General features: G+C 46.6%; 1 protein-coding gene across 1 annotated transcript in view; it reads left to right on the top strand.

Moving 5' to 3' along the window:
* Positions 1–243: 243 nt before the first annotated feature.
* The window catches only part of LOC119435027 (uncharacterized), a gene marked incomplete at its 3' end in the record, with an annotated part of 73829 nt that continues 49557 nt past the window's right edge, over positions 244–24515 (top strand). The window contains exons 1-2 of the mRNA XM_049659672.1: positions 244–289; positions 5712–5822. Of these exons, the coding sequence (XP_049515629.1) occupies positions 244–289; positions 5712–5822 (157 nt within the window). The remainder of the gene's footprint in view (positions 290–5711; positions 5823–24515) is intronic.

A 24515-nucleotide genomic window follows, 5' to 3' on the forward strand; every position in this document is an offset into this window, starting at 1 on the left:
AAAACTATTCCTGATTCGACGCCTTTTCACCATTGAAATGCTATTTCAAAATGCTATCTCTGCTATTGGTCCAATGTTTTCTAGCTACGCCCACTTCGCCTGTCTATCACGCGATCTCACGAAACCGCGAAAACTCACCACGTCAAAGTGACGTGTACGCGAAAAAAATGCATTAATATGCCGAACAAAACACAAAATTTTTCTGAATAGCCGCAGACTGCCCCGTTCCGAAAGGAATAGAAGATGGCTGCCCGCCGATGGCTCAGGCGCTCGCTACTCGATATTGCCGGTGAGCATGTATTTTTTTGCGCATGATAAACCATTTTTGCGTGGCAGTAAAACGTTATCGAGCCCTTTCGGCATGCATACGACATCACTCTGCCAACTCTTCCTTGCTGAGGATCCGTTTTAACGGCATTCTTATCCTTCCGTTGCACAGCCACCGCAAGCTAAGTAAGGCGAAGCGGACCAATAGGAGAAGCCGGCACCACCCTATTCATGCGGTTATCTATTTTCAGTTTGCTGACTCGGCCCCATCGAAACCCTCTCCGTTAGAGCGTGCTCCTCGCTTCTTTGCAGCCAATTAGATAAGAAAAACCGCTGAGTGTAGACAGTGTTATTGGTTTTGAAAGCGAACAAAGGTGACCTCCTATAAACGAGGAAAGTGTTTGATTGGGTTGTTCAGACAACGCTGCGTGTCACCGCCCGATTCTTGCTTTGGTGGTTACGTAAATTTGACGTCAGGAGTTTGGAATCAAACAGTTTGTAATCATTTTACGTTATAGCGACCCTGGGGAAGTGCGATGCAATGATGCGCCGGTGTTTCACTTATGTTAGCTCGCCGTTGGTTTGAAGTACACAAGCGCGGGATTGGAGCAGGATTGGAGCTACATTAAGCACTTGATTCATATTATGCGCTTATGTAGTTCAAATCCAATGCTAATGCGGCTCCACTAACGTGAAACCCGGGAAATGCGAAGCAGTGGTGCATCGGTGTTTCCTTTATGTTGTTCTTGTGCTATTCTTGCACAAATGAGAAGGAATTGGCGGTGGCGCCCTCTCTTGCGCTGCGCTGGTACCAGATTGGCGCTTTGGAAACTCGTCAAAATCTGAAGCGATTTTCACGAGTTTCTGCTAAGTAATGCGCTTAATGCTTGATTATTCCTGTCTGTCCAATTATTCTGAATCATGTTAGTTTATTTTGAACCGGTTTTGATCAGTTCTTCACTTCTTTTGACCGAGTTTTGATATCTTGTTTTTGCGCGTGACCACGACGACATGACATCACATTAAACGCCGGCAGCCCGGCCCTAAAGTGCTAGCACTTAAAATGTGGCTTTTATTTTACTTTTCCTTGAAGACGAGGCTGATTGTCACAAGCCAAACCCGCTTGTTGGAGCACATGGACTATGTGTTCTTCATGTGTGGAAAGACGGGAGCGGTACTAACAAAGCCGGCAGGCTTGTGCAAGAACGGAGGGATGCGCAACATGCATCACCTGAAGACATCCGACATCAATGGCTGTAACAGGTAGGCCTTTGCATTCCACGATGAATAATCTCGTTTACGTAGGCAAACAGTCACACGTGGCGGAGTTTCTTCCAATACGCAGATATAATGACAACCGACGTGGACAGGTTATGTCAGCTCTAGTTATAGCGACCTCTAATCCAGTAATCTTTAATTCAAACACAGCGGCTTGGTTCACCTCCAAAATAAGAACAAAGACAGGGAAATGTTAATGGCGCCTGCCCTCTTCACTGACACAGTGCCATGGAATTGTGCACCTCAACCGCGTTTCAGACGTACGCAGTTCTCGCACAGCATAAAGAAAATATTCCCGTAACTCAGCAAATCGTTTGAAAATTTTTCCGGACAATCATACAAATCACCAACTGGCCCTAGACTGCACCTCTTCCTTCATGCGCAGCACGTACTAGGCTTGACAGAAATGAGATCACATCGCGAAATCTGGTAGCGTGGTCTTCTTTTCAATTTCGCAGGCTGCGGAAAAAATATCAGTGGACTTCAGTGAGTCTTTAAGCTCGGAACTGACTAAGATAGCGTCACCCTCCAACAGTGAAGACCACTATATTACAAGAACTTCTTTTCTGCAATGCAGTCAACATCGATTCGATACGCACTACAGGCAACAGTAGTGGCAGTTGAAGCCTGTGGTTGGGGCCTTGTATGACTCAGTGGAGCATTTTTTTTTTCCATTTGATTTAAAAACTGGTATACAAATCGACAAAGAAGAAAGGAAGCAAATGATGTCAACTGTCTGTCTGTACTGCTTCCGGAGGAAGATATATCACTACGAAAGTTTGCAAGGGTAACATAAACCAAGAAGCCAATGCTGACAGGACAAGACGACAGTTGAAAACAGAGTGATTAAAAGAAAGACTAGGAAAAGTAGCAAAGAAAACATTTGCCGCAGGTCACATTGATTCCCACAACAGAAACAAGAAAACATTTAGGGCTATTTCACTTCTAAAGCAAACTAGGTGACCACAGAATTTGCGGCCCCTAAGCGATATAGGAAAAGTGAAAGTAGTCACAAATAGACTTTGCATGTATATGGCACTGAAATGTGCATTATCATCGAAGAAAGAATATACGGGCGCATCTCTGCAACGGACGCACAGCGGACTTGGGCGACAAACGTGGCTGCGGAGAAAGCGACACTACGACATCTAAACATTCGGACTCAACGATGCTCTTGTGCGACAGCACAACATGTGTTACAAAGATCTAGTTGGGCGACAAACGCGCCCCGCTGTTCGGCTACGCAACAGGAGTTGCTCTTACTGAAAATATAAGCACGTAAACAGGCGAAAGTATGCAATGAAGCTATTCACACAAAACTGGGGAAGGAAAATTCCCAGGTCTCCTTAGCTATCGTCTAAGAGACGCGAATAAGAAAACCTTGTAAAGCCTGCTCTAATTCGTCTTCATTCCCCTTAATCCCCCTAATCCACCTTAATTCACCCTAATCCTTCTTAATACACCTTAATCGACGTTAATCCATCTTAATACACTTTATTCGACCTTTACCTACCCTACTCCATGTTAATCCTTCTTCACCCATTTTAATCTACCCTAATCTGCCTTAATAGGGCTTAATACCCTTAATCCTCCTTCATCCACCATAATAGACCTTAATTCACATTAATTAACATTATTGCGCCATAATCCACCTTAATCGACCTTTATCCATCATAATGCACCTTAATCCACCCTAATACCCATAAGCCAATCAGATATGAATCAATAATATAACTTTGATCATCATTAATCATCTCTTATACACGACTGCACATGCTTTGGTTCGCTTCTGGCCTTGGGTCACGTGACTTTCTATACCTCACAATGCGACCTTGAAACAGAGATCTAAGGCGTTCGCCTTAAAATAAACAAATCAATTTAGTTTATTGATGGAACGATGCGCCTCACGGTGTATGCTTGTCGAAGTAAGGATATTTAGGTAGCGTTGGTCGTTTCGTTGCGTATATCCTTAGAAAAAAAAGCCGGTGTGCGACGAATCCGTAGTGCACATGGTGCTGCATATGGATACGCCGGGTGCGTATACTGTCTTGTGTCGAGCCATGTCGGGGGATGGCGTATAATGTCCGTTTCTGGGAAGCCTCGAGAAGAATAGCGCGCCTTCGGTGAAAGAATACCCCTAGTAATTGAAAAAAATAATCACTAAGTGCCCCAGCTTCATTGTCACGAAAAAGAAGTTAAGAAATGCACGGAAAACGGTAAGCCAAGTCATTTTGTTAGTAGAGAATGAAAGACGCGATTAGCCAGGTCACGTCGAGGCGCAAAAACAGGTATTCATCGGCAATACAGGCATTCATCGAGGCTTGTGGAAGGCAGGCCAAAAAGATGGCTTCTCAAGAGCGACGTGCGCTCCGCAATGAAATCAGGGCAGTCCGGCATCAAGTACTCAAATGTCTCACAGAAACCGCGGGAAACGCTTTACTACAAGGTGTAGCAGACAACACCTCCGCGGAACTCAACAATGCATGTCAGTGTGCACGAAGACTCGTCTGATGCGAACACCAAAGGCCCGAATCACTATCCTCCCCAAGATCGCCGGACTACGCAGCCTCCAGTCACAGCTGAAAATGCACGAATGAAGCCGAATCTTTAGAATTACCTAATTTTGAAACACATCAGAAAAAGCTTCGCTCATACGGCTTTCTTTTCTCAATGTGTGACGTATCGGTCGCTTTAGTGGCTTCAGGATTTTCGGCGTTGTGTGTCGTCGTTGCCGATCAAAAACCAAATATGCTATACGGGAATAGGAAGCATCTAGCACGGGCATAGTGCTGATAGTTCGAAATTCCCTTCCACTTCACTTGTGCGTTGATTTCGTAGAGCACTGCTTTCATTCGCAGATGTGCTAGACTTGTGCTACCTGTTTTATTTCATTTCTTTTCTTATTATTGAAAGAAAGTGTCAGCAGGATTCAAGGGAGGATGTCTTGAAAGGAAAACTTATCCAAGACGAGAACACCGTGCCAACTAAGGTAAGCCCCTTCAGAGAATATTACTCGTTATTCCGTTCAACCAGTCATTACGCATTAAAGTCTAGTCAACGTCATATCAGTGCGCAACCGTTGACTTATCGTCGCAACTCTTCTGTGAATACTGACGTAGCTGATAACTTAATCTCTAGCCCTGCCTTACGGAGTCGGTCGCAGCCATTTGCTTTGTCATTTTCTGACGTTACTCCAGGGATGTATTTCTTTTGATAAGTTTTTATTCCCAAGTGCTAGCGCTTTTTCTTTAGCATATGGTGTTTTGTTATGCTTTAATTGTTGCTTACGCTACTCTTTTATCTGATTTGGGCATATAGCATGTAATCAACAATGGTCGAACGAAAAATGCCTATGGAGGCAACATGTCGACAAGCAGGGCAACAGCTGGGCAAATGCTTCTTGCCACGACAAAGCAGTTGGCGCCCTCACGAAGACAAATCCCCCTGTCGAACCGTTGGCTCCAGGAACAACCCTCGTTCAATCACAGAGCGCCACGGAACCGTAACGCAATTAACTGTACCGTCTTTGTGCAGCCAATGTTCCCCATAGAAAAACATGGTACACCGTTTAGCGAATGCGTAGTCAGGAAACTGCCAGCAAATTTATCTTCCAGGTGTAGCACACTCACAGATTGAATGCATACGCAAATTCGGGAGACTTAAGTTGATTTGTGGGCTTGAATTTCTTACGCTAAGCGCACGTAGGTCGAACTAATGCGTTCTATTGCCCCGCTATGCCTGACCACATACGCTGTCGCTCGAATCTCGGCTTGCTCACTGATGGTTTGCCAAGATGGACCTTTGATTTCGAATGAGAATGCAATTACGGGGCGCACTCTAATTCCGACACGTAATCAAATTCACCATTTTGTCAGCTTTGATTGGCCAACAGGGCTGCCACGGCTTCTGAGATGGCTGAAAATGCCACCATAGCAAAATTGGACTACATTGCTGAATCTCACTACATCCAAAATAGCGAGCGATCCATGTTGCTCTCTTCCGACCTGGTCGCGTCTGCCCATGGAATGACCCTGCCTTCTACGAGAAACTTATACCTTACGCGTCTCTTCTGCAGGTCTTGCGTGACGTAATCTGGAACTCGCTGAAGTCGTGCGGTATAGGCATGTGCCTGCAATACTGTTGCTGGCGGTGAGCTCGGTTGGCAGCGTCGTGGCAACTGGTGTGGATCAAGCGCTGGACGGACGCCGCCACTGTCAAAGGCGATCCAGGCGACCCCATTTGGGTTTGGGGACTCGCCGTGCTCTCGGTGGGAACGGGTAGGTACCAGAAGCTGCAATGTAATATTCCGATAGTGGTTTCTTAGGCGCCAAGGCGAATACAGTAAAAGCCACACGACGGTGTACAAGTGTGTAACGCGAATGCTCAAGCGTTAGCTGTGGTGCGGGCTAGGCGTGTTCGATCCCGATCCCAAGCTCGCCGAATTGCTTGGGAGCCTGCAAGTCCTGCTTCCTCCAATACATTTCAGCGCCGCGAAGCAGCGGAAAACGCGCGCCCACCCCCGATTAGAGAAAGGAAAAGCAAGGCGTGACCGCGCCGCGGCAAAACGCCCACGATATTGCAGGGGCACTCGGGGGTACCGCCGCCCATGGATGGATGGATGGATGGATGGATGGATGGACGGACGGATGGACGGACGGACGGACGGACGGACGTTTCTGCCCCATATGTTAGTACTGGTAGAAAGCAATGATTATACACTTTTCAACTACAATCGTAAGGAACCAGTCAAGATTTGGCGATGCCTGCCGTATGCACTCTAACCGAAGTTTATTCTTGTGAAAATTTCCTTCTTATGTCCAGGGTCCCCTGTGAGTAACTGACATAGATAAACGTACTCGTTTACAGACTCTAGAGGCTGATCCTGAGTTATTGTTCCCTTGCCAAACTATAGAACATTATGTTTGTCTTCTGCATACTAATCTTCAATCCCACTCTTACACTTTCTCGGTTAAGGTCCTCAATAATTTGTTGTAATTCGTCCCCATTGTTGCTGAATAGGGGAATGTCATCTACAAACCGAAGGTTGCTGAGATAATCGCCGGTGATCCTCACTCCTAAGCCTTCCCAGTCTAAGAGCTTGAATACTTCTAAGCATGCAGTGAATGGCATTGGAGAGATTGTGTCTACTTGCCTGACTACTTTTTGATAGGTAACTTTCTTCTTGTGGAGAATCAATGTAGCTGTGGAATCTTTGTAGGCATTTCCCAAGATATTCACGTATGCCTCCTGTATTCCTTGATTACGCAATGTCTCTACGACTGCTGGTATCTCTACTGAATTAAATGCCTTTTCATAATCAATGAACTCCATAGAGAGAGGTTTATTGTACACCGCAAATTTATCGATTACCTGATTGATAACATGGATGTGATCGCTAAACTTATTAAACCCATATTGCGAACCTCGTTTTTTACGCCTCCGTTGTTTGTCGTCTACCCACTTTTCTTCCAACAAACGTCCAATCGCCTCTTACTAATCTCTATGCGGACATGCTTACTTTGCCCCTGCTCTTGCTGAACCCAAGGGCTTCAAGGAGGCCCGAGGAGCCTAAATCGACCGCTCGATCTGCACATTCAAATAAAACATGCTCCATCGTTTCCGTAGCTTTGCCGCAGCAAGCCCATGCTTCTTCTTCCTTATTGTACCTAGCTTTAAAAGTGCGGTTTGTAAGGCATCCTGATTTCGCTCCGAAAAGAGCTTTGCTTTGAGTTATCGTAAATTGTTTCTTTCCTGATTTCATTTTTTTCTCTTAAGTATTTACTCATAGAATATTTACTCATTTTCTTTTTCTTTGCCGCCACCCAAGAGATAGTCTCAGTCTCTGTGACATTGTGCGTGATATTTTTGTAGCCATGTTTACCTCTGTCACACGGCACATGTAATGTCATTTGCAGTAAATGACATTCATGCCGTATGTTATTGCGGTCTTGCGTTCCCAAGTCTACAGGGCTAAACAAAATGACATTCGCAATTGATGGCAATGTTTATCGGCAGGCTGCTATGATAAAGAAACCTTGCAAATTAGCTTCTTCTTTACATATTTTCACTATATTACTTTACTATTTACTATACAATGGTAAAGATGGAAGGTTATTTGAAAATATGTTACATTTAGTTTTACTTATTGATTTTGTAATTTTTTGCCAAGCTCCTGTCGTCGAGAATACACAACTCGCGCGTGCATGAGTTAGGGAAACTCATTCATGGGCGAACGCTATTAGTTGTGAATGTCATTCACTATGCCCGTGTAGAAGCTACAAAAATGGCATTGAACGTAACCTCATTCACTGCGAATGACATTACATGTGCCGTGTAACAGGGGTATTACTTACTATACTGGTCGCGTACTTGCTGGTAAGCTTCCTAGTTATTTTTCTCCACCGAGAATCAATGTTTTCCCTCTACAAAAATCTGAACACCTCTCCCAGTACATTTAGTTTCTTCCATTTTCCTCGGTTGTTGTTAATAACAATTTTACTCTGAGGTTCCCCCTCTTGAAAGCTTTTCTAGTCCATATCACCATGCACAACTTCATTCGTAGTCTCCCCGTGAGCGCCTAATGCGAAGCGTCCCACTAACCTTTGGTTGCTATCGAGTCCCGATAGTATCCATGATTGCAAGCAAACAACCGCATTTCCAAATGTGAGTCCTAGAACCATTACACCTTTCCACATACCCCGGAGCACCTCGTACCGATTGTATCCCCATAGTGATCCGCGTTTCGTTATGCTCGCATTTATCTTCCGCTTTGCTGTGCAGATAAACGAAGGCATCGAAAGACGAAGGCCATATATATATATATATATATTATATATATATATATATATATATATATATATAGTAGTCACTGCATTTTTCAATGGGCCAAGCGTATTTAGAAAAATGAGAAGCACAACTTATGTTTGTGCTTAACTTAGGTTATCTTAGGTATTTTTTACCCAGTCTCGGTCGGTGGACCAACCTTTTTCAAGGGAGCCGACCTTGAAAAAGGTTCGGTCCACCGACCGAAACTCTTGGGTATATAAACCTAAGATAACCGCGAAGTTGTGCTTCGCATATATATATATATATATATATATATATATATGCCTTCGTATTTCTATATACCAATGTATTTATATATTTTGCCCTTGATATTTCCTGGCCCTGTATTGACACTGTCTGTTCACTGTTTTCATTACATACCATAAATACCTGATTCTTAGCGCTAAATTTCAGTCCCAAATTCTCGCGTTCCTGTCCACACATGTTAGTCAGATGTTGCATATGACTTTGCTTGTTAGCTAGCAGCACAATATCATCCACATAAAACAAACCTCGAAGCTGCTCATTTACTATTTTAACCCGCCTGTGTGCATGAGAGATTAAACCCGACATTGCTTCCCTCCATCGTCCTTTCCATCCTTACCATGTACTTCGTAAATAGCAGCGGGGATAAACGGCACTCCTGTCCTTGTTGATATGAGCGTGCTCCTCGCGCTCTTCATCCCTTCCCGTTCAACGCAAAATGTATTTTCTAGGTAAATCTCCCTCAAAAGCTGTATACAGTAGTTGCCTAAACCTGTCTTTCCGTTGCCCGTCGCCAACTGTCTGGTATCCGTCTATCTTTAACGTTTTTTCTACCGCTTTCAACAGACCTTCCCTACTTTTTTGTCCTAGTTCATTAAGCACCCTAACGGAACCTCGTCTAGCCATGTGGCGTGCGTGTAGGAATTTCCCTTCGAGTTTCTTCCAGCTGAAATTTGTTAGCACCAGCTCCTTTTCCATATGGTTCTCTTTCATGCACTTTTTTTCCTCAAATACACCTCGTCCTTGCCTTGGAAAGACTCGGCTGTTATTGTCCGGATGTAATTTAAAGCCGCGTCCCCTTCCAGTTTGTTTCCATCTTCGTCACGATATGTTGTTGTATTGTTCCAGACTTCCCGTCTAATACATTTATGTGGTTGCGAAATATTCTAGGTACCACCTTCTTTCCTTCACGTAGTTTCGACAACCAACGTTTGCTTTCACATTTTATCTTTGCTTCAACCAGTATTTGAACCGTAGATTCTTGCTCCCGGATATATCCCGTTTTCTGGCTACTTGATCCTGCGAAAACTGCGCTTTTTTTTTTGCCTCGCTGTGCTATCGTGATGCTTTGTCGTCGGCGTCGCTTCTTGTATCTCCCTGGTCCACCAGCTTCTTAGTTTCTTTTTTTTTCCTTTCCAACGAGCATGTTGTTTCTCTTCTGTATTTCTGTCTTAATTACACTTAGAAACTCAAAATATTCGCACTCTTTGGTTGACCATTTGCCAAGTTCTTCCGTGATGCGCCAAGGGCAGCACCATCGGGGCGTATAGCAGGGAACCGGGCTTCACATCACGTGACCAAACTCGCGTTGGTGGAACACCTCCTATCTTGCTGACGGCTACGCCAAAATGACAGCGAGAGACTAAGGATGGAGCTAAGAAAAGCTCACGCTTTAAAGATAGGACTGACAACTGAACTCTTGCTATTGTGTTTTGCTTGACGCCCAACACCCCGACGCATCTCTACCGACTACATCGAATTGCACTTCCACCTTTTTGTATTTTCTATCCTATACTTATACTATACTTACTATACTATACTTGTAAATTATGATGAGGTTTCCCCCATCCACAAGACAATAAACTTGAGCATTACGTTTGAATCGCCCGTATCCAATAAGAAAGACTGACTTTGGAGCAAGTAGTATTACCGCAGCATGTTCCTTTTGCAATTGTTAAAACTTTATTATATTAGAATCATTTCTATGAACGAATAATTGTTTCGATATTTTAATTGCTTATCGCGAGTCAAAATAAAACGTGAATTTTATGAAACACAAGTTCCTTTTGTTGTCTGCCTAGTGGCGTGCAAAAATATGTGAGTGCTATTCTCTTGGCAGGTTAGCGTTAGTTTCGCCTGCTCAGTTTTTTTGTCAATCAATAAATGAATCAATCGTTTATTATTCTACATTAATACAGTTACAAGTAATAGTAATATAGCAGGAGGTCCCAAAGAAAAAACTGTCAGGGGGACTTCCTGTTAGTACATGCATAACGATTAGCAACTCAGGTAAAAATAGAGGGAAAATGCAAATCAATATAACCAAAGTAAATAAATAAGGTTAGTTACTATTTTCGTATATTTAGGAAATTGAGGGGTAAAAGAATAGTTGATTGTTGGGCTAGTTGGTTCTGCATAACTGAACATATAACTCAGCGCAATAAAAAAGACAGACACACGAAAGGGAGAAACAAGGACAAGCGCTACTCACAACTGTTTAATGCAAAGGAAGGGGTAAAACACGCTTATAGTTGGGAAAATCTTAGGCTTTCTTCTAATTTTAGGTTATAACTTTCACGCGGTCCTATATTAATGCTGTAGTGGTACTGTCATTAGCACCATTCATGAGTAACCACACTAACAGCCGGAAATTAAAGCATTGCAACCTTCCAGTTCCATGAATTTTTCCCGAGTGTACGACCATTGTGATGAAAACTGAAGGTCATAAAAACAAGACCGGACGCTCTCACTTGGGCGTGACTCAATATACTCGCCTAGTTATTAGAGCTGTCTGGATTCCGAGGTTGTCAGTGGCGATGCTAACAGGAAGAGCGCTGTATTCCGGTGGTCCTCGGCTGTTGGTGTTGCATTTGCAGAAACTTTCATTGTACTGTTACCATGAGCAAGTTATTCGAGTAACATTACGTTCAATTTTTCTATGCCTGCACCCACAAATCGCCTCTTACGCAAGTGCCGACCGAGAATAAATTATGAAGTTAACCTCCACTATTCGCAAAGCACGCCTTCCGCAAATTTTATTATTGGCTGGCGCAGTAATCCGTACCACTTACGATTTACCAATCCGGGTGCTAAATCGAATCAGAATCAGAATGTTTTATTCATTTACAAAAATGAAGATACAGGAGGTTCCAGAGCACGAAGCTGGAAGGGGACCTCCTGTTAGTGGGGTCTTTGAGCGAGGATAGCCAGCAGAGAGCATGGTGATCAGTGATGACACTAAGTGGGCGTCCGTACAAGTATGGACGAAACTTCGCAACAGCCCACACAAGAGTGAGGCACTCGCGCTCGGTGATCTAATAATTGCGCTCGGCGGGAGATGCTCGGCTGGCATAGGCTATAACACGATCATGTCCACGCTGGCGTTGTATTAACACTGCTCCTATGCAGTGACCACTGGCATCAGTTCGAACTTCCGTTGAGGCAGACGGGTCAAACTGGGCAAAGATTGGAGGCGTAGTCCGGAGAGTAGCGAGCTGCGAGAAAGACGCGGCATGGTCAGGACCCCAAGAAAACGGGACGTCTTTCTTCAGGAGGACGGTAAGGGGACGTGCAATGGTCGCAAAATCCTTTACAGAGCGTCGGAAATAAGAGGACCGTAAGTCGATAGAAGAAAATAGGTGGCACCGTACAGGCAGTCCAGAGCGTCATCAATGCGTGGCAAAGGGTAAACGTCCTTTTTGTGACTTTGTTCAGGTGGCAATCATCTACACAAAAGTGCCGCGTTCCATCTTTCTTTTTGACAAGTACGACGGAAGAAGCCCAGGGACTACAGGAAGGCTCGGTAATGTCCTTTTCCAGCAACTGTTTAACTTCCTGTTGGATAACAGCTCGTTCCGACGCAGAGACACGATATGGACGTCGGTGTATAGGGGTCGCATCGCCAGTATTTAAGCGATGGGTCACGACGGACGTTCGACCTAAGGGTCGATTGTCAAAGTCAAAGATGTCCCGATAGCATTCAAGAACGCGGCAGAGTGCTTCAGCTTGAGCACGTGTAAGGTCAGCGGAAACCATCTTCTCAATGTCGACTTCACTGCCGTGAGATGACGTCATGGTATGGGCTGAGCTGTAGCTATCTTCAACTGTGAATGGCTCGACTTCATCATCCTGCACAATGCTAATTATAGCCAATGAGATTTCCTGAGGCAGGACTTGCGCGGTTAGCGCGAAATTGACAAGGGGAAGGCAGGTGCGGTTGCCAGTAATTGTCAGCACACTGTGCGGCACGATAGCACCAGGTGTAAGTATAACGGCCCGAATTGGTGCGACCTCGTAAGTGCCGTCAGGTACAGCCGGTTAGGAAAACACGTTGACGTGTGTCACAGAGTGAGGCGGTAGGCGAATAAAATCCATGCAGCTCAAATGGCTTGGCGGTGGGTCCACAGGGTCGGCAAGAAGAGGCAAGTCAAGGCGAAGTGAGCCGGCCGAACAGTCAATGAGGGCAGAATGACTGGCGAGGAAATCCAGACCGAGAATGAATTCACGAGGGCAATGCTCGATGACGGTGAAAAGAACGTCGGTGTGTCTCTCAGCAATGGTGAGTCGGGCAGAGCACATGCCAACAATCGCGACAGTCCCTCCGTCGGCGACTCATACAGCTCATTTCTGGGCAAGCGTCAGAACTTTCTGGAGCCGACGGCAAAGGGCAGCACTCTTAATGGACACATGCTCCCCGGTGTCAATCAACGCGCACAGAGGAACATTGTCAACAAGAAAATCCAAAAGATTATGGTTCGTGGGTAAGGTCAAGCGAGGATAACGTGCCAATATCGCCGATGCAGCTCCACCCCCAGAAGCTGCATTGTACAGTTTTCCGGTCGGGGGTGCTGCGGTCGGATGTTCGGAGACGGAGCACGGCGTGACGGGGCGAACGAGGCCGGAGGAAGAAGGCATGCGGGAGTAACGGGTTCATGTCAGAGGTGTCGCAGGGTCAGATGATGGGTCAGGCATAGAAGGAGCGAAGGAAAAGGAGGTGCTAGACGGACGAGGGTGGTGATCAGAAGAAAAGCGCGTCCGAGAAGTCCAGCGGCTGCGGCAGTGGTGAGCGATATGTCCAATGCGGCGGCAGTTAAAACAGATCGGCTTGACGTCCACGGTTCGCCATTCGGACGACGGGTTGCGCTGTCCATAAGAGGAGTAAGAAGAGCGGGGTGGATACGTGCGGTAAGAAAGAGGTTCCGAGCGCACGGAACGAACGGAGTGCAGGCCGACGTTGGACAAATCTTGACGGACGACGGCTATAGATGAAGGAGATCGTCGCCGGAGAATGATCAGGTGATGGGAATGAAGGGGCCACCGGTTGTGCTGCTTCGACCACACGATGAATGATGTGCGTTAAGTGGTCACACCGCGAAGGCTGGTGGAAGAGGTCGTCACAGGATGACGTAGCAGCTGTTTTGGGAAGTCATGTGATGTGCTGGGATACGCGGCAGCTTTTAGCATGCTCGAGACGGCGGCGCTCCTTGAGGATCACATTGATGCTGGTGACGTTCGTAAACACCAGTAAATTGAAGGCGTCGTCAGCAATGCCTTTAAGGACGTGATTAACCTTATGGTCTTCCGACATGTTCGGGTCAGTCTTGGCACAAAGGGCCAAGACGTCGAGAATGTACGAGCCGTAGGACGGGGTCGACGTCTGAACACGTTCGGCAAGGACCTTCTTGGCATCGAGTTAGCGACTGAACGGATTGCCAAAAAGGTCGCGGAGCTTCTCTTTGAAGAGATCCCAGCTCGAAATCTCCTCTTCGTCCGTCTTGAACCATTCCAGTGGAGCTCCGTCGAGGTAGAAGAGAACGTTGGCAAGCATAACAGTCGGATCCCACCCGTGACTGGTGCTGACATGTGCGTATAAGCGGAGCCCGTCGTCGAGATCAGGACTGCCGACTCCAGTGAGAACACCAGGATCCCGGGGGGGGGGCGGTAACGTAGGTCGGAGCTGCAGGCGGAGACCCTAGTGTAGATCAAGTGCCAGCAGCAGGAGCCGATGTTTCATGCGGGTAGCAGGAGCGAAGCTCCATGACGGGTAGGGGAAATGTCCGCACCTCCATCAAACAATGACACGTGTAACTGATGCCCAAGGCTATTTACACTTTATTTACAGCGAAGGTAACGGAGGCCAAAATGGCGAAGCTATATCAAGCGAGAACCCGTCGTCTTCCTTCTCCTCAGTGTAGCCGCACTGTGGTGGTGGCTGCTCCCTATCACCATTAACAATATTGACGGCAGGGTAATACAAGTGAGATACACAAAATAGTAAAAGCAGAAAATACAGAAGTCACAAAAAATACAATCGAACTTCATAAATACAAAACTATATTGTTACGGTGAGGAAAACAGAAGGTCGACGAAGGAGAAGAGGTCGAAGTGGCAACAGCCTCTCTGTGTTATCAGCTGCTGTCTATCTCCTGTAAATACATTCTGTAAATAGTTTATACCCATGACATTTTGGTGAGAGGTGCGGGGTACGCGTCTTCGCCACGGAGCTCCGCAGCGGACGTCTCGCCCAGCCTGGGAACATGCATTCAGCGGCAGGCACCGCGTCTGCAGCTGCGTCGCCGATTACGCAGACCCAGTACGTTGCTCTACCTCAGCCGCAAGACCCCGACAAGTTCAACGGCCTCAATGGTGTTGACGTAGAAGAATGGTTGAAGATGTACGAGCGCATCAGCAAGGTGAGCAGGTGGGATCCGACCATAATGCTGGCCAATGTCGTGTTCTATCTCGACGGAACACCGCGAACGTGGTATTATACACACCAGGAAGAGCTCACCAGCTGGGAGTTGTTTAAAGAGAAGCTGTCCGACATTTTTGGCAATCCGGCCGGTCGACAGCTAGCCGCCAAGCAACAACTCGCCACGCGTGTCCAAACTACTACCGAATCGTACGTCTTCTACATTCAGGACGTCCTCGCCCTCTGCCATAAAATCGACACGTCAATGCCAGAGGCGGACAAGGTTGGGCACATTATCAAAGGCATCTCGGACGACGCATTCAACCTTGTGGTCTTTAGAAACCTATCGACTGTCGACGCCATCATGAAGGAATGCCGCCGGTTCGAGCAGGCGAATAGTTCCCGTATACATAGTCAGTTTATACGGCTTACCAATACTGCAGCGACCTCTTCTTGCACCGACCCAACCGGCCAATCTAGCTTGCCACCACCAAGTGAAAACGTGACCCGCATTGTGCGCCGCGAACTCGAAGCAGCGTTTCCTGTCTCACCTCAACAGACGTCTTGGACCAACACTGCTGAGACGATATCGCTGATCCAGTCCGTGGTTCTCCAGGAAATTGCTAATATGGGTCTCCCCAGCGCCTGCTCTTTGAGTGGTCCTGGCACCGGCCCTGCACCTATGCCTCGGTCCTATCGCAGTCCACCGTACAGTGCCCGTTATCCTACAGTGCCCGGAATCCATCGGACTGGCGTACACCTGATGACAGGCCGATCTGTTTCTGCTGCGGCCGAATCGGTCACGTTTCCCGTCACTGCCGTAGCCGTTGGCCATCCCCGCCTCGAAACACTTTTTGGAATTCAAGTTCGCCCCGCAGTTCTTCACCCAGTCGCTTCTAAGACGCTTCCGACACCGCTATCTCTCCTCGCCGCTATACTCGCTCGCCTCAACGTCGCCAGCCATGTGCGCCCCAGCTTCACCGCTCGCCCTCGCCGACCTACCCAGGACAATCCCAGCTGGAAAACTAGGCAATGCGGCACCTCAGGGTAGTGCTGCAATGTCGAATTCGCCGCAAAATCCTCCTTTGGCGCTGTTTACGAAACGTAACCTTCTCGACGTCCACGTTGATGGCACACCCGTCACAGCACTCATAGATAGCGGAGCACAGATATCGATTATGACCAGCCGCCTTCGCCGCCATTTAAGGAAAATTGTTACGCCTGCCGTTACTCGGGTCGTACGAATCGCCGACGGCAGCTTGGTGGCCGTTCTGTGATTGTGTACTGCGCGCGTGAGCATTTCCGGCCGCCATACTTTCCTCCTTTTCACTGTGCTTGACCAATGCTCCCATGACCTCATACTAGGCCTCGACTTCCTCTCTGCCCATTCAGCGCTCATCGATTGTTCCTCAAGTACTGTGCGTCTTGACCTGCCTCTGCTGGACAATCCTACAACACCTCACGAAATTCGCCTGAGACCGACTGATTTTGTTCCCGTTCCACCACAGGCCTTGCAATACATCGAAATGGCGCCATCTATGCCAGTTCCCGATGGTGATTTCATCTCCGCTCCAATAACTGCCATCGTTCTCAGGAACAACGTTACCGTCCCGCATACAATACTGAGAGTCAAAGACAATCGCACCTATCTCCCTGCGGTGAATTTCGGGCTCACAAAGCAAATTCTGCCTAAAGATATTACCCTGGCTACGATCATTGCTTTAGAAGTTCACTGCGTTGAAACTTTTGCCGTCGACGCGTCCTGTGAACCTTTACGGTCTACCGATTGTACTGACCACGACATTAAGAAAATGATCACCCGAGTCTCACGCCTGTGCAGGCTGAACAGCTCTGCAGTTTATTGCTTTCGTTGAAGGATATATTCCACCTAAACAACCGTCCCTTAGGCCAGACGTCCTTGTCAAACACCGTTTACATACAGGCAATAATCCTCCCATTCATCGGCGACCCTAGCGAGTTTCAGCTTCGGAGCGCCAAGTCATCAAAACGGAAGTGGACAAGATTCTCGCGAAGGACATCATTGCGCCATCGTCAAGTCCCTGGGCGTCACCTGTTGTGCTAGTAAAGAAGAAGGACGGCACATGGAGATTCTGCGTCGACTACCGGCACCTCAACCGCATCACGACGAAAGACGTCTACCCACTACCTCGTATAGATGACGCCCTTGATTGCCTATACGGGGCACAGTATTTTTAATCCATCGACCTACGGTCCGGATATTGGCAAATCGCTGTGGATGATCTCGATCGGGAAAACACCGCCTTTAAAACGCCTGATGGTCTTTACCACTTCAAAGTTTGCCTTTGGGCTCTGCAACCCTCCGGCTACCTTGAGCGTATGATGGACTCATTGCTCCAAGGATTCAAGTGGTCGACTTGCCTCTGCTACCTAGATGATGTTATTGTGTTCTCGCCCACTTTCAGCACACACCTTGAGCGCCTTTCAGCTGTACTTGCTGTTTTTCGCAAGGCCGGTCTGCAGCTGATCTCGAAGATATGTAACTCGGCCGCCGTGAAATAACAGTCCTTGGCCATGTCGTCAATGCGTCTGGCATCCGATCGGACCCGGAGAAAATTCGCGCCGTGAAAGATTTTCCTGTCCCACAGTCCGAAAAAGATGTCCGCAGTTTCGTGGGCCTCTGCTCCTATTTCCTTCGCTTTGTTAAAGATTTTGCCACCATAGCACGCTCTCTGACAGATCTTCTGAAGAAAAATGTGCCGTTTCATGGGGAGACTCTCAGGCCGCCGCCTTTTCTCGCCTTACCACCATACTCACCACCCCGCCGATTCTAGGACACTTCGATACGTCAGCCCCTACAGAGGTGCGCACCGATGCCAGTGGCCACGGCGTCGGTGCCGTCTTGGCACAAGTTCAGCACGGCCGTGAACGTGTTATCGCGTACGCTAGCCGTCTTTTGTCACCTGCGGTGCGCAATTACTCTATTACCGAGCGCGAATGTTTGACACTTGTGTGGGCAGTAGCAAAATTCCGCCCCTATTTATACGGCAGGCCCTTTTCTATTGTAACGGACCACCATGTCCTCTGTTGGCTTTCCTCCTTAAAAGACCCCACAGGGAGGCTTGGACGATTGGCTTTGCGGCTACAGGAGTATTCCTATTCTCTGGTGTATAAGTCTGGTCACCTACACAATGACGCTGACTGCTTGTCCCGTTACCCTGTACCCATGCCCGCCAACGCCGACACGGATGCTTCCGCAAGTGCTCTTTCAATTTCCCAGCTTTTGGACATGGCCCAAGAGCAACGCCATGACGCTACCTTGAGGACCCTCATTGACCGAGTGCAATCTGCACACTGATCCATCGTTACGGTGGTTCGTTCTCAACGACGGGATATTGTACTGCCGCAATTTTCGCCCTGACGGTCCTCCCCTTCTATTTGTCGTTCCCCAACACCTCCGCTTAACCTTGCTTCAGGAGCTTCATGATGCACCTACTTCCGGACACCTTGGGGTTGCTCGCACTTACGACCGCGTGCGCCGCCGCTTCTACCGGCCCGGCCTCCCGCGCTCCGTACGGCGATACGTAGCTGCTTGCAAGTCCTGCCAACATCGGAAAAAGCCAGCAGTGCTTCCTGCCGGGTACTTACAGCCGATCGAGATTCCAACTGAGCCATTCTTCGGCGTGGGTTTGGATCTCCTTGGCCTTTTTCCTGAGCCCAGCTCCGGCAACACGTGGATCGCTGTGGCTACTGATTACGCGACGCGCTACGCCATCACTCGAGCGCTTCCCACGAGCTGCGCAACTGACGTCGCCGATTTCCTACTCCGGGATATCATTTTAGTCCATGGCGCCCCGCGACAGCTCCTTACTGACCGTGGCCGCACTTTCCTCTCCCAAGTGATCGCCGATATCCTACACTCCTGTTCTACCAAGCACAAACTCGCTACCTTCTATCATCCCCAGACCTTACTGAGCGACTTAATCGGACCATCACTGACATGCTATCGAAATATGTATCACCCGACCACAAAGACTGAGATATTGCGCTACCCTATGTCACGTTCGTGTATAATTCGTCACGCCACGATACTGCTGGGTATTCCTCCTCTACTTGCTCTTCGGTCGTGACCCTGTATTGCCATTGGACGCTTCGCCCCTTGGTACGGAATTCACGCACCGAGTATGCCCGCGACGCCATCGCCCACGCTGACCATACGCGCCAGCTTGCCCGTACTCGTTTGTTGGCATCGCAGGAAACTCAAAAGCACACTTACAATTGCCGCCATCGTGAGACATACTTTGCACCAGGCTCTCTCGTACTCATTTGGTCCCCTTGCCGACGTTTGGGGCTCTCCGAGAAACTCCTTCCATGCTACAAAGGTCCTTACCGCGTTCTACGTCAAGCGACCAATCTCACTTATGAGATCATCCCAGTGACGTCCGTCGTGCCAACCGGTTCCACATCACCCGACGTCGTACACGTCTCTCGGCTTAAGCCCTATTATGCCCTTCCCGATGGCCCCGTCTGAAGCACCGGGATGGTTCTTTTTCCGCCGGGGGTTGTGTTACGGTGAGGAAAACAGACAAGGTCGACGAAGGAGAAGAGGACGAAGTGGCAACAGCCTCTCTGTTCTCAGCTGCTGTCTATCTCCTGAAATACATTCTGTAAATAGTTTATACCCGTGACAATATCAATGATCTGTGCAGTATTGCTAACATACAAAATAATAATAGAGATTATGCTGATAGAGCAAGAACAATACAGCAACATACAAATTTTATTGACTTATACAAAGGATAACTATAGAAATGAAAAGGGCACAGAGAATACCAGTAAAGTCAAGCGTCTTATACAAGAACAACTCAGAATTTAGTGCGATGGCGTTTATGTGAGAAAGGTGAGAAGAAAGAAATGAACACCTAAAAAACAGAAAAAAAACTTCCATTTTAAAATGAGATAACGAAGTGGTTTGTTTGATGTGAGTCGGGAGGCGATTACAAAATGATATGCTGGAAAAGAAAATTGTTTGCATGCCTGCCGTAATTAGTTAAAATTAAAGGTTAAAAGCACATTATGATTGAAAGTAAATCTAGTTGTATTATCAAATCAAATCAAATCAAATTTATTTCACATCCAATACATGATGTAGGTGGCACAGACAAAAAGCCAAAATCAATTCGGCTTGACAGGGGTCTGCGCCCCTTTCAAGATTGTGTAAAAGTAAAAAAGAAAAACATAATTAGCAACAGCAATCAGACATTGTTAGGTAGCAGTGGCAGGAGAGAAGTCTAAATATATACAATAAAAAAAGTGTGGTTCAAGCAATGTAATACAGGGAAAATCATCGTTGTCGCAGAACTGTAAGGAATGAAGTAAGTAATCAGAAACCAAGTGAATTTAACAAGGACGGTAATGAGTGGGAGAGTAGCTGTGTTCCATAATTTGTGCGTGCGCGGGGTATGAACCAGGTTCCGTTATGACGAGTGTTGTATTTTTTAATGTTCTTGCGTAAGCTAGATAGGTGCTCAATAAAGTTACTCCCTTGCTTTCTTTCTGTGAGGTACTGTTGCAAGAGCAGTTCATTCAATAGCAAGTTTACAGGACAAACTTGAAGTTTCTTAAAAAGGGTTTCAGTGTGTGCGTCATAAGCCGAGTTGCTAAAAGCACGCAGAGCTTTTTTGTGTAGTAGAGAAAGTTAAGTAATGTTTGACCCTGTTGTGTTTCCCCGGACAAGGTGACAGTATTTAAGGTGTGAAAAAAGAGAGAGTTATACACTAATAATTTGACGGAAGGGCAGAAAAGAGCGTAGTTTTGCAAGGGCACCCACGATGCCTGCAAGTTAACCGCTGAGCGAATCGACATGTTTATTCCAGGTTAAATGTTCATCAAAAATGATGCCAAGGCATTTAACTGAGGAGGTTACATCCACAGTTAAGTTTCCAATTAATATACGGTCAGTAATATTAGCCCTAGAATTATTAGGTTAAAATGGAATGGCTTTCGTTTTGTTTGTGTTAATGGTTAATGAGTTTACGGCACACCATGTATTAAGCTTATTTATTGCTGAATTTGCGCAAGTCACCAGTTCACTACAGCTAGCAGACCTAAATAATAAGGTGGTATCGTCGGCATAAATAATATATTTAGCCGCTGAAGTAATGTTTGTTATCTCGATAATATAAACATTAAATAATAGCGGCCCAAGAATGCTCCCCTGAGGCCCCACTTGTTACTAATTTAAGAACTGATGTACGATTTCCTATTACAACCACTTGACATCGGTACTCCAGATAGCTCTTTACTATACTTAAAAATACGCCTCTAAAGCCATAGGTTTCGAGTTTTCCAATTAGTGTTTCATGGTTAATACGATCGAAGGCCTTGCAAAAGTCTATGAACACCCCTAGTGTTAATAACTTTTGTTCAAATGCGTTAAGTATAAATTATTTTTGGGTTAAGAGTGCCTGTTCAGTTGAACGTCATTTCCTGAAGCTAAATTGCTCGTCGGTAAGGATGTGGGTTTTTCACAAAACGAAAGCATTCTAACGTTAATCAATTTTTCAATACATTTAGAAAAAGACCGGTAGGATCGATATAGGACTGTAATTGGATAATAGGTTATTATCACCGCCTTTAAAAATAACAGTAACTTTCGCTACTTGCAGTGCTTTTGGAAATGTACCATTTAAAAATGCGAGGTTAAAAACATGCTCTAATACCGGGAGATAATATCTAGGACATATTTAGCAAGGCGAACTTACAAGCCATCAACATCAGTGCTTCTGCTGTTCCGAAAAGTCATGAATGCATTAGATATCTCCTGAGCACTGGTAGGTGTTAGAAATGCACTGACAGGATTATTGATCTAAGATGGTCTAAGCTAGCAGGATGATGAGGCTGTTTATAGGAGAAGTGAAGTAATCATTAAACGAATTTGCTAATGAAGAACCTGACATTGGTGTGCCATTTAGATTTATTTCATGAGACTGTGGCGCATTCCGGTTTACTCTCCCTAGCACGCCATTTAGCCTTTGCCAGGCGAGGTCATTCCGTTTCATTATCTGTGGATTAAATACATTGTGCATATAATTCTTTTTAGCCTCTCTGAGCGTATGCGTCAATTTGTTTCTGAAAGATTTAAAATTCTTGAAGTCATTTGCGTCTCTCGTTTGCAAAAAGTTACTATACAGTCTATCTTTTTGTTTTATTTGGGATAGAAGGCTCTTTGCAATCCAAGGTTTTCATACTTTTCTGTTGCATGTTATCGTTTATTTGGAAAATGTTTGATGTAAGGGGATTTAAACAGATGTAAAAAGGAGTTATAGGCTAAACCAGGATCAATCTCATTGTATATTTCCGACAGTCTATGTTCAGTACATCGCTTCGAAATTGTTCTAGTGAAATCGGATTGATATCTTGAAATGAGATTGGTTCTTCTTTATCGGATAAGCGACATGGTTTATGTAGGTCAGAGATAAGAAAGATTGGGAGGTGATCACTGATTTGTACGCCAATTACGCCCGAAAGCAAACTGGACGTGGGGTTGTTTATGATGAGGACGTTATCTTTAAGAAGTTTGAATGCGCTTAATATGCTACATGGCAAGAGGTTATTAAGAGATCGATACCAAATGATAACAAGATGAAATTTGTACAGTTGAGCAATTGTTAATATTCGGTAATTGCGAAGTAGTTGAGAGGCACTGCAACGGAATGAACTGAAGCTGAGAATCCTGATTGCGCTTTGTATGTGCTGTAATGGGGTTACACGCGTAGGATGTGTACCACCCCATGTCGCAATAAAGTATGTCGAATTACACCGAAAGCGGTGTTCATCGAATATCCTCATCAGTATACCAGAACAATGCCATTTGCGCAAATTTGAACACCAACAGTCGACGTACAAAGCAGTACCCCTTCTTCCTGTTAGAGTGGCCGGCGACCTTCTAAAAAATCTTGCGGACTTCTCAGCGCAGACATCTCCTGCCTAGTTAAAAATGCCACATTAAACGATGAGCAAAACGAGAACAAGGTGAGAGGAGCCAACGTTCTGACAAGTGGACTTGCCTTTTTGAAGGCGACATATCTTCTCCTCGGCACAGTATATATAGGCACGGTTCTTCTAAACGGGATGGAGGGTAAGGCGGGTGGGTGAAGAAACGACCGAAGGTGTGTTGGCGGCGAGGGTGAAAAATTGAAAAGAAAGGTGTGCTACGCAACGTCGGTGGCGGAATGTGAGGTAGCGCCGTGTGTCAGCCTTTTGATGTGTCACTGTAGGTTCTTTTCGGGAAGGGCCTGAACATGGGGGGGGGGGGGGAATTATCTGCTGTGAACTATCGTCTCTCTGAAAGCGAGAATAAAAGTAGCAGCAGAAAACGGTGCTCGTGGGAAAACGCTGAATATATAAATAAAAAAAATGTCACAGTTTCGGCCTAAGGGCGATGCAATGAATGCGATAGCAACACAGCAATGTCGTACGAAGTAAGGTGAGCGGCTTTGGTAGCAAAATGCAGCAGCACCAGCAACGCGCAGAACTGTTGTCGACGCCGTCGGCGTTTTGCCCGCGTTCGCACTGAACTCGCGTGGCGTTTATATATAAATACGCATTTGGTGCCGCAGCTAAACATCTCCTCCCCTCGCTCTCTTTCTCCTGTCCCCCCACAGCCGTTTTCGCGACAAAAAAGTCGCGTTTTCTCTCTATATGGAAAGGAGGAAAGAGACGCTTAATTCTGCAGCCCTTCAGGGAGCACGGCGCAGAACGCGCGTTTGCTCTTCGACGTGCGTTCGTTCCCTGTGAAAGCGCGCGTCCCTCGCGCCCTTTCACTCGCGCATACAGCGTCCGGAGCGGCGGCGATTTCATCGCCGTTGACGTCATACGGAACCTCACGGCGACGGCGACGGCGACGGCGACGCCGACGGCAGAAATCCGCTTTGGAGTGTCCATATAATTGCTATCGCAATAAAATGAAAGGAACGAATGAAAGAAATGGGAGGTGGATAGGTTGGAATATTATTGACAACGCAATGGCCAATATATAAACTAAGCGAGCCAATGAAAAATAACTAAGTGCTGTTGCCTATAGCTTCAAGTTTAGCATAGCCAATATATTATTGCGATAGCAATTATATGGACACTCAAAAGCAGATTTCTGCCGTCGGCGTCGCCGTCGCCGTCGCCGTGAGGTTCCGTATGACGTCAATGGAGATGAAATCGTCGCCGCGCGCCGCCGAACGCTGTATGTGCGAGTGAAAGGGCGCGAGGGACGCGCTCTTTCACGGGGAGTGAACGCACGGCGGAGAACAAACGCGCGTTCTGCGCCGTGCTTCCTTAAGGGCTGCAGAAGTAGGCGTCTCTTTCCTCCTTTACAATCACCATATATGTAGAGCAAACGCGCCTTCTTCTCACGCACGAAAGGTCGCAGGGGGGGGGGGGGAGGGAAGGGAGGCGACGTTTAGCTGCGGCACCAAGTGCCTATTTATATCAGAGG

The sequence above is a fragment of the Dermacentor silvarum genome, unplaced genomic scaffold (genome assembly GCF_013339745.2).
Source record: "Dermacentor silvarum isolate Dsil-2018 unplaced genomic scaffold, BIME_Dsil_1.4 Seq384, whole genome shotgun sequence".
NCBI lineage: Eukaryota > Metazoa > Arthropoda > Arachnida > Ixodida > Ixodidae > Dermacentor > Dermacentor silvarum.